The 10,946-nt window shown below is 43.6% G+C and overlaps 1 protein-coding gene across 1 annotated transcript; it reads left to right on the forward strand.

Moving 5' to 3' along the window:
* Positions 1–9,154: 9,154 nt before the first annotated feature.
* On the forward strand, positions 9,155–9,712 carry LOC149812006 (uncharacterized). Its single transcript, XM_089992960.1, has one exon. It carries the CDS (start codon positions 9,155–9,157, stop codon positions 9,710–9,712), a length of 558 nt encoding a protein of 185 aa, XP_089849086.1.
* Positions 9,713–10,946: the final 1,234 nt, after the last annotated feature.

Raw genomic sequence — 10,946 nt, forward strand, 5'->3', positions numbered from 1 at the left:
TGGAAAGTCTACTTCAGCAATGATAGACTCCGGGGCCACACACAACTTTGTCTCGCGGGAAGAGGCAGAGCAGTTGGGCTTGAAGCATAGGCCAAAGCAGAGGACCATTAAAACGGTAAACTCTGAGGCCAAGCCCATCCTTGGTGAAGCAAGGGATGTGGCTATTCAAGTGGGAAGTTGGGTCGGTAAAGCCAACTTCTTTGTGGTGCCCCTGGACGATTTCAAGATGATTTTGGGTATGGAGTTTCTGCGAAGCCAGAATGTTATGATGTTGCCAAAATTCAACACGTTGACGATCATGGAGTCAGACTTGTCCCACACAGTGCAGTGCCTTATGCAGAAAGGCAAGTCTTCAGTGTTGTCGGCAATGCAACTAAAGAAGGGTGTCAAGCATGGGGAGCAAACATTCTTAGTGGCAGTGCGCGCAGAGGAAGGGAAGGTGGAAGCAGTAGTGCCATCGACCCTAGCCCCACTGTTGGAGGAGTTTCGGGGGGTGATGCCCTCGGAATTGCCAAAGCGTCTTCCGCCAAGACGCGAGGTCGACCACAAGATTGAGTTGACCTCGGGAGCGAAGCCTCCTGCAATGGTTCCATATCGTATGGGGCCAGCTGAGTTGAAGGAACTGCACAGGCAGTTAGACGAGATGTTCGACGCAGGCATTGTTCGTCTATCAAAAGCCCCATTTGGTGCCCCTGTCCTTTTTCAGATGAAACATGATGGATCTAAACGATTATGTGTGGATTACTGTGCCTTGAATAAGATCACGGTAAAGAACAAGTACCCATTGTCATTGATAGCGGACTTGTTCGACCAGCTAGGCAATGCCCGTATCTTTTCCAAGCTAGATCTGCGATCGGGTTATTGGCAAGTAAGGATTGCCGAAGGTGATGAGCCGAAGACAACTTGCGTCACCCGCTATGGTGCTTACGAATTCTTAGTAATGTCATTCGGGTTGACAAATGCTCCAGCCACGTTCACGACTTCAATGAACCAGATCTTCTACCCTTACTTAGATAAGTTTGTGGTATTCTACCTGGATGATATCGTGATCTACAACAGCAACATGTCAGGCACTTGCGAACAATGTTTCAGGTGCTGAAGGAGAATGACCTCTGTGTCAAACGAGAGAAGTGTTTCTTCGGGCAGGAGGAGATCAACTTTCTTGGCCACGTTGTGGGGCGTGGTGTGCTGCGTATGGATGGGCAGAAGATATGGGCCATCCAGGAATGAGTTCCGCCAAGCAAAGTGCCAGAATTGCGGTCATTCCTCGGTTTGGCAAACTATTATCGGCGTTTCATCGAAGGTTATTCCCTCATTGCTGCGCCCCTCACGGATTTGTTAAAGAAGAATCGGGTATGGCTCTGGACAGGAGTGTGCCAAGATGCCTTTGATGGCTTGAAGAAAGCCTTAGTGAGGGAGCCAGTGTTGCGACTGCCTGATCATTCGAGACCCTTCGAAGTCCACACTGATGCCTCAGACTTTGCCATTGGCGGAGTTATTATGCAAGATGGTCATCCGATCGCATATGAGAGTCGCAAGCTGAAGGATGCAGAGAGGCGTTACACAGTGCACGAACGTGAGATGACCGCCATTGTGTATTGCCTCAGGACCTGGCGGCACTACCTTTTGGGTGCCGAGTTCGTCGTCAAGACGGACAATTTGGCCACGAGCTATTTTCAGACACAAAAGAAGTTGACGCCTAAACAAGCTCGATGACAAATGTTTTTGGCTGAGTTCGACTTTGCCTCAGAGTACAAGGTTGGAAAGACCAATGTTGTGGCAGATGCTCTGAGTCGTAGGGCTGAACTGGCAGCTGCGCGTGCGGAGTCTTCTGAAGTGCATTTGGAGGGTGCATTGCTGAGCCGCATCCGCGAGGGTACACAGCAGGATCCGATCGCACAACACCTTGTTTCTCTGGCGCAGGCAGAGAAGACTCGACGATTTTGGCTACAGGATGACCTCCTCGTAACAAAAGGGGGACGCATCTTTGTACCACGGTGGGGAAGCCTTCGCCGAGAGCTACTCAAGGAGTGCCATGATACACTATGAGCCGGCCATCCTGGTCAGGAGCGAACCTTAACACTCCTTGAGCGCGGCTACTATTGGCCGCAGATGAGAGACGATGTTGAGGGGTATGTGCGGACATGCCTCATATGCCAGCAAGATAAGGGGACAAACCAGAAGGCTGCCGGTCTCCTTGAGCCTCTACCAATCCCAGAACGTCCTTGGGATTGCATCTCCATGGACTTTATTGTTAGTCTGCCAAAGGTAGAGGGCTTCAGTTCTATTTTGGTTGTGGTCGATCGTTTCTCAAAGTATGCCACCTTCATCCTAGCTTCTAAGGAGTGCCCTGTAGAGAAGACTGCAGAGTTGTTCGTAAAGCATGTGGTGAAGCACTGGGGCATACCAAAGGGCATTGTGAGTGATCGTGATGCTCGCTTCACGGGCAAGTTCTGGCGTGAAGTATTTTGGCTACTTGGCTCTGAGTTGTTGTTTTCAACTAGCTTCCATCCGCAGACAGATGGGCAAACAGAGCGTATCAACGGGATCCTGGAGTAGTACCTTAGGCACTTTGTTAGTGCCAATCAGAAAAATTGGGTGAAGCTCCTTGATGTGGCACAATTTTGTTATAATCTGCAAAAGAGCGAGTCTTCAGCCACAGTTCGATCGAGATAGCCACGGGGCAGCAGCCACTGACCCCGCACACTCTTGCCACACAGGAAAAGGGAAGGCCATCATTCGCCTATCAGTTTGTTCGCGATTGACACGAGCAAAATGAGTTAGCGAAGGCATTCTTACACAAAGCGGCAAAGAGAATGAAGAAGTGGGCGGACAAACACCGTCGGCCCGCAGGGTTCCAAGTTGGGGACCAAGTGTTGGTGAAGTTGTATCCTGGTCGCACAGGCATCTTCCGTGGGCGGCACCGCGGACTACTCAGAAAGTATGAGGGACCCTTCACCATCACAAAGAAGGTGGGCAAGTTGGCATACAAGCTGGAATTGCCCCCAGACTTCAAGGTGCACCCGGTGTTCCACGTGTGCAACCTCAAGCAGTTCCACCCAGATGATGGAGACCCGGAACACAGTGTGCCGCAACGCGCTCCCATTATGCAGAAGGCCCCGGCAGCACAACGGGTCGAGAAGCACATCAGTCAGATCCTTCGCCACAAGGTCAACTACTTGGGACAAGTGAAGAAATATTTGGTGCAGTGGGAGGAAACAGCGGAACCAACGTGGGAGCCTGCATTTCGAATGAACAGCCGCTACCCGGCTGAAGTCAGGGCTTACCACGAAACAGATGGCGCCGAGGACGGTGCATGATTTGAAGGGGGGAGCATGTTCCCTTGCGACTTACAGTGTACAGTTGCGCTTAGAGTCTGTTTTGCTTTTGTTGAGTCTGATGTAAGCTGCCCGGTTCAGGTGAATTAATACCTCGAAGGGGCAGCCCGTATACTTGAACTGTAATAGCTTGCGGGCAAAATTGTGAATGAAGTAAATGCGTTGAGCTTTCTTTTGTTCACCCTCGTTGTGATTGCTTCTTGTGATTGCAATTTCTCTCCCTCTATTCTCTCTTGCTCTCTTGCACTCTGATTACAAGCTTCCGCAACCGGCAAGCGAGCTGACGAGTAGGCTTGCGGCGGTAAGGAAGGACCGTCGCGCCGCGCTGGTCCATTGAAGGAAATAGGCCCGTGACAGACATATTTGTTGTCATTTACCTTCATACCAATTGCTGCTTCAAACTCCTTTAATATACTCTTGAGATTCTAAATTTGCTTCTCTATCGGTTTGCAAAATAGAAGCACATCATCTGATCTGCAAAGAATAGATATGACACATGGTAACCGTAGTGAGGGAATTTGATTATTTCCAATAGGTTTTGATCAATGCTCATATTCATTCTTCTAGACCACCTTCCCATAACCACTAAAACTAATAGGGAAAATGAGGTCTCCTTGCCTTGTACCTCGAGAGCTTGTGAATTTATTCCTAGGAACTCCAATGGGATTCTTGTATCCTTCTTAAGATTAATTTCCTACTCAGTATCTTTATACATCAGATTAGGGAAATCCACTTTGTACTATACCAAAGTTTCTCTTGTAAGGAAGCAATCCTCTCGAAATTTTTCATCTTCAATTATCTCCATATAGATAATTTTGTTTAAACCTCAACAAGTTTATTAAGGACTGACTGGGCTGAGTTCTAACATTCAGAAATAATTTTTGGGCATTCAGGTTCAGTTAACCACTAATAATAGAATTGAAAGGGATATTTTTTCTTTTGATGAATCACTGATTTAGAATAAAAAAACCAACATACTATGATCAACAATGGATCTAGGAAAGACTTTCAATGTACTCGTACACATCATCAAACCATTGATAGTTCACAAAGCATCTAAGTTCACATTGGATATTGAATATACTTTTCTGGTTGTTCATTCCGGTTAATCTGAATTTCAAATCTGTAATATCAAACAGTCCCATCGCTGATAAAAAGTCTTGAAAGTGACCAACATAATGAATATTGGGAGGCAAATCTGAAAGGCATTTGGAACACAGTTAAAATCCCCAATAATAATGCATGGCTGAGCATGTGCTTCCATTATGTCTAAAAATGCTTGAAATTGTTGCAATTGATGTTCACAACAATTAATAAACTTTTTTATTTTTTACTCGGTTCGCCACCAAACACTAAATATACCTATTATTAACATGGATGTTAGAGCATTCAACTCTTAATGGGTCCCAAATACATATAATATGCATGCTATCATCATCAAATAAAGCATCATGCACCAACTTAAAATCATTGTACCTGAATTTCAAAGACTTAATTCTCTTTAAAATCGTTGGTTCATCATCAAATAAAGAATCATGCACCAACTTAAAATCATTGTACCTGAATTTCAAAGACTTAAATCTCTTTAAAATCATTGGTTGTATGATAAACATCATCTTCGGCCTGAGAGGAATAGAGTTTTGCAACTCTCTTTGGGCAGAATCATTGGCAAAGTCTTTTAAATTCCAAGCTAAAATCCTCATTGATAATTTACAGATTTGGATTTTTCACCACCCACTCACCTCCAACAGCTATAGCTTACTCTATGGAGCTACCTTTTTTAGATCTACTGGGCTTCCCCTTCGTGCCTTTGGTGATTACCACATTACTCACCTCCTCCACCGATGACTCTGTGGCAGTCACACGACCATTCTCATTTTGGTCGCTATCAACTTCTTCCTTGGAGCTAGATTCTTTATGAGACGAAAGAGGATGATCTAACACCCTCTCGGATACATCATCCTTGTCGTCGATCAAAACATGGGGATCATGAGCTGACTGCACGCTGTCCATCACAGAAAAATTATTCACTTCAGGAGACATCACCACAGTAGTCCCATCCACATGTTCATGGACAGGGGGGGGGGGGGGTAACCTCGCTGCTTGGGACTCGAAGGAGGAATGGATTGAGTGTCCATGGTATCTTCATCCTTCTGGACTGACACAATGATATTATCATGAGAATGAGATCCCTCTTCATCTACGACATCTTGCATGCCATTCAATGTTGTTTTAGGGACCAAAACCTTAGCTATCCTTCTCCTCCAAGCCGTCTACCCACCCATCGCTAAGATGCTTTCGGGGTGCACTCTCTTAGGCCTGATTCCTATAATAGCGGCACATGCATGCGTGACTGGCAAGTTCCACAAAACTTTGTAGAAGATTCATACTCAAACTGGAGATCTCCAATGAACGAATCATCCAAGTAATCAACAGCATTTCCACTTGATCAGAATTAATTTGGACTTCTATTAGCAACCTGGCAGAGTGGAATCTACCCTGAGATAATGTGTGTTCATTTGTTGCTATCAGTTTTCCATCCAATGCTTCTGCAATCAAACAAAATGCATCGTTACACCACACAGCTGTTGGAAGACCACAAACTCGAATCTATACCACAACCGTGCAGAACTCGTGGAACCTAGGGGTCCCTGCACCATCCCATTGCTCCATCATTAGGGTTCTACCCGTGACCATCCAAGGGCTTCTCTGAAGAACAAATCGCATGTCCTCTTGGTTATCAAACTGAATCAAGAATTCACTATCCGAAAGTGAGGAACACAAACGTTTCATACTCAACTTCTATAGCTTGCAAAGCTCCACTTTTCCATTAGACGTGTATCCCACTTGCAAACCAAAGAGTAGGAGAATCTTCTTTGCTTTTGATCATAAAAAATCGAGGGATATGAATCAATTTGTTACCATTCTCCACAAGAGGGGGGCATAAGATCTGGTTTCGCCTTAATCGAATTGCATCCTACAACCTATGCCCAAGAACGAGGGATCCTCTCTTTACTGCCATATTCATCAGTTGAACCCTGTTGTGCACGACCTAGATCAGTGGACTCCGATGAACCAATAATTCCAGTCTCGGCGAACTGGAACCTGCAGTTTCCAGTCGGGTGCTCAGCACCCTGCTCGGTTGAACCATGGAGAGGATCGCTCCCCATTGGGATTCATGCATGTTTTCACGTTCAGGTGCCCATGCCCTTCAACCGCACGATACACATTGTTATCATGTTGCACTAGTCCTTGTCTTCATGATCCACTGGCCACAACTTCTTCATGCTAGAACCACGATGATCACCACCCATGGTGCCATCTTCCATCGTAACGTCTGGCCGACTCATCTACTCGTAGGCTACTCAACCTTGCAGCAATAGTAAGGGAATATCCCACGATACTGCTCAGCTTCACCCACTTCACCAAAAGGGGAAGCAACCGGCAGCTTGTCCCACCACATTTTGTCCACTTATTTGTTTCGTCTTGAGATCGATGGACCTCCCACCTTGAATGAATATTCATGAAGTCACGGAGGCCCTTTGATGTAGTGCATCAGAAGAAGGATTTGATGTGAAAGTCAGGAAATAAATACAACTGAACCAAAGCACTGAAGTCAATCTCACTCTCAGCTTGAAACATGCTTATAGGGATGTATGCATCAATTCTGGATATTTTCACACTTTCTAGAATTTATTTTGTTCATGATTGGAACTATTTTGCTCCAAAAATTAGTTTTTGAGCATCTAGATAATATTATTAAATTTTGTAACAGAAAATTCCAACATTTTTGTTTTTCCGATTTACCCTATGGATCAGTTTAAGCTATTGGAGGGTGTATTGGGTTTTCTTGGTAGATTTTTATTTTCTTTTAAATTTTATGTTATTAAAGTGTTGAGAAGGGTTTTGATTGACCCATTGGGCGGCCTAAATCTATCGTTTGATCCAAAATGAGCTGATTGGTTCAAGTTCTAGCTGTTGGACCCAAATCAGCTCAATTGGGGGCCTGGGCAGCCCTCTTTAATCCTAAAGGAGACGTTGAAGCCTCCTCCTCTCTTATCTATATTCCCAAACAAGCAGCAGTGTGAAAGGGGTCTTCTACTTGAACTTTTCTGCTGATTACTTAATCGCCTTGTGAGATTCGAACGTGACAGTGCGCTGCCCTTCAGAGTTGCCTTAATTGGACATCACCGTGCGTGTGGACAAACCGTGGGAAGAACGGCCGAAAGTTGACCTTGAGTGGTCCTCCGTGTCCTGTTGGTGCAGCCTGCAGGAGTGAATAGCTCTTCCTTCCTCTCTTTATAGTTTTCTATTACAAAGTTATTTGTGCGAATGCCGAGAGGTTCGAGTAAATCACCTGTGAAGAATAAAATGGTCCTAAAAATTTTGAGAATCAGCATTTTTTATACACAAACAATTTTAGAAAATTAGTAGGTACTTGCAAGAACGCTCTAAATTCTAAGGATAGTATAGTAATTTTCTGAAACAATAATCATTGGACATAGTCATAGTTAAAGAAAAAGATTATTAGCTTAAAGGATAAACTAAAAGTACCTGTAAGATTAAGGTAAACAGATTTAAAAATTAAATTAAAATATATGAAAAAGATAAAAATTTAAAATAAAAACAAAAACTTTTAACTGATTTTTTTCCTGCCTATTTGATTTTGTCTTTTCCCACAGCAAATAGAAATCATTCCTTCTTGTATTCTTTAGTCTCTCCTTGTTATTTAAGTAATTCCCAAGTGATATTGCATTTATCAATTCCATATTTACTTTTTTCAAAACTATAAATCAGTTTTCTTTTTTTATTTGTTTTTTAGCTTAATTGAAGCAAAATGGCTGCCAACTCCACTTGTTTGGTAGGAGCAGTTAGTACCAGTCACCTTGTAACGGGACGTTGCAAGTTCAAAACCCAATGGTATGAGTCGTATAACTGGTGGTGGTCTGCCTAATCCCAGCTTTCTTGTTAAAAAAAAGAGGTTAACTTCAAAATAACCCATGTACGCCCCTCATGCTTAGGCCTCTTTAATAAAGAGTCATTGGCCTCATCTTCCGTTATAGAGGCCTAAACCTATAATGCATTCTCATTGTGGAGCATTAAAGGCATCCATCCTCTAAAATACTGTCTTAAAAGTGTTTTGATCATTATATGAATCAATTGAATGTTGCTAACTTTAACATAAAAGGTCTAATGTGATATATATAGAAGGCGTCGAATGACATTCGGGCACATCCTGTTTTAGGAGTTTTAGCGGTCCCTGACCGCAGCTAAAGATTGAGGTTTTTTTGTTGAAATCTTTTTGCACCGTTGCACGCATTGTCAGTCGCGCAAAGCTGTTCAACCAATGTTGAACGTTTTGGGTGCTATGATACAGAGACTTTTGATGATATTAACATTACCTACTTATATAGTGGAAAGGGTAGAAGGTTGTGGATTTTTACACTATCTAGTTAGTCAATCCTCATATATATATATATATATATATATATATATATATATATATATATATATATATATATATATATATATATATATGCTTCAATCATGCTTTTGGTGCGATATGAGCCGTTAACTTGTAACGTTCATATCTCTCTCCCTCTCTCTCTAGGTGGGCCACAGCCTTTTGGTAGGTTTGCTCAATGAATCGTAAGAGCTTATCAATACCTGTTAAGCAGGCATATAATTGAAAGCTGCCCAACAGAAAGAACGCCGCTCCCCTATCTTTCCACACAAGGAGAGACAAGGATCTCTGTGCACAATCACCACAGAACATTCGTAACCTCTCTCTCTCTCTCTCTCCTAGCCCAACTGCCATGATCAACAGGAGATCGAAACCCAGCACAGGCGCACCAGAAGGCGAGTTGGCACTGTTGAAGGCTGCGGCATGGGCTTGGTACCAGCACGGTTCCGGCAATGATGGGAAATCGGCACGAGAATTCGATCCATGGAGGGCTAAGCAACCACCAAGGCCATCTAGATACAAGCTCGAGGCCATAAGGGACCAACAGGCCGATAACTCAGGCCTACCAAGCAGTAGCCCGAGCCTTGGTTCACCTGTGAACTCACTACTGGACTCGTATGAGATCCAAACCATATCAAAGCAACTCAATTATGCGCTAGAGGATTCCTTCCATGGCAAATATGTCTACGCCGACAACTTCAATCGCCGGAAAATGTTGACAGAAATTGAGACACAGCAGGGGAAGGTGAACGGAAGAGTGAAGGGGTGGCTTGGATCAAGGAGGCCTTGGATGAGGCACGCTGCTGCAGTGTGTGGATCAAGGGAGAGTGCAGTTGAGGCTTGCCTAGTTGTCAAAGGCAGCACCAAGACGCATGGTTCCTTTGTGCTAATGGACTCGTCCAATCTATGACCATAAGGTCGCTGCCAATGCAATAAATGTTGGTGGTTCAATTGGTAAATTGGCTCCTACTCCTTTATCTCAACTGCCATTGTAAGTATTTTCTTGTCATTGTGAGAATTAGACATATATTGATAGAACAATTGTAGATACAACCCACCTGGATCTCATGGTGCAAGTTGTTTTGATCAAAATCCAGCAGATGTGTTCAACATGGTCAATTTATTAGGAATCAGCCCTTAATCATGTTTTTCAATGAAAAGTCTACAAATTTTAAAGTATTTATAGCCGTCGATTTTTAGATGGCCACGGAAACCTGTATAAATCCAAATGTCGAATCCCTCGAGATAGACCATGTAGATCACTCTATAGGTTGAGATTTACCCCAAAAATGTTGAGAAATAAAAAAGAAAAGAAAAGAAAAGTCGAGTCATTTGTACATACAAATGACTGACCAAAATTCCCTATATTGATTGCCTAGAATTTGCATGGATTTTGTTTAATGAAAATAAACTTGAATGTGATGAACTTGGTTTTGAAATGTCCTCAAATTAGAATTCCTATTAGCCTGGTTTGGACCACTAAGTTGTTTGTTTTATAGGCAAGCTGGGGTTAGGCAGACTGGTTTGGACAACAAAGTTTCTTTTTGATATGCAAGCTGGAGTTAGGCATACTGGTTTGGATCACTAAGGCCCTATTTGGATGAAAGGGGGCAAAACCTGGTTTGCAAAAACTAGGTTTGGAATAAAAACCTGGATTTTAGCAGATCAGGTTTTGCCAAAACCCAACTAGAATAATTGTTTGGATGACCAAAACATGGTTTTCACTTTTCAGGTTTTTGGTCACCAAAAACTAAAAAAAGATAAAGCTGGCTATATGTAGGCCAGGCCATTTCCCTACCGGTGGCTGGTTGAAAGATGGCTTAGCCATGGTAAAAAAAAAACTAAAATAAAGGAAACCATGGCCGTCCATTTTCCGGCCAGCCACCGGATGGGAAATGGCTGGTCTCGCCAGAACGTAAAAAAAAAAACTTAGCCGGCCATTTTACCAGTCAGCCATTGGTTGGGAAATAGTCGGGCCGGTGTTGCCCAGCAAGAAAGAATGACAAAAAAAGAAGAAGATGCAATTTTCAGCCATTTTGTAGCCGGTTACCAACTGAAAATGGCCGGCCATGCTATAGAGTGGGAGGGTGCCCTACGGATGAAGGGGCAAAAGAGGGAAAGACGGGTGGGGAATATGCCCCCCC

The sequence above is a fragment of the Nuphar pumila genome, chromosome 17 (assembly GCF_984573655.1).
Source record: "Nuphar pumila chromosome 17, dmNupPumi1.hap1.1, whole genome shotgun sequence".
Lineage (NCBI taxonomy): Eukaryota > Viridiplantae > Streptophyta > Magnoliopsida > Nymphaeales > Nymphaeaceae > Nuphar > Nuphar pumila.

Bases quoted from the DNA above. Each gene is read 5' to 3' on its own strand.
- LOC149812006 (XM_089992960.1), top strand. From the start codon at position 9,155: ATGATCAACAGGAGATCGAAACCCAGCACAGGCGCACCAGAAGGCGAG.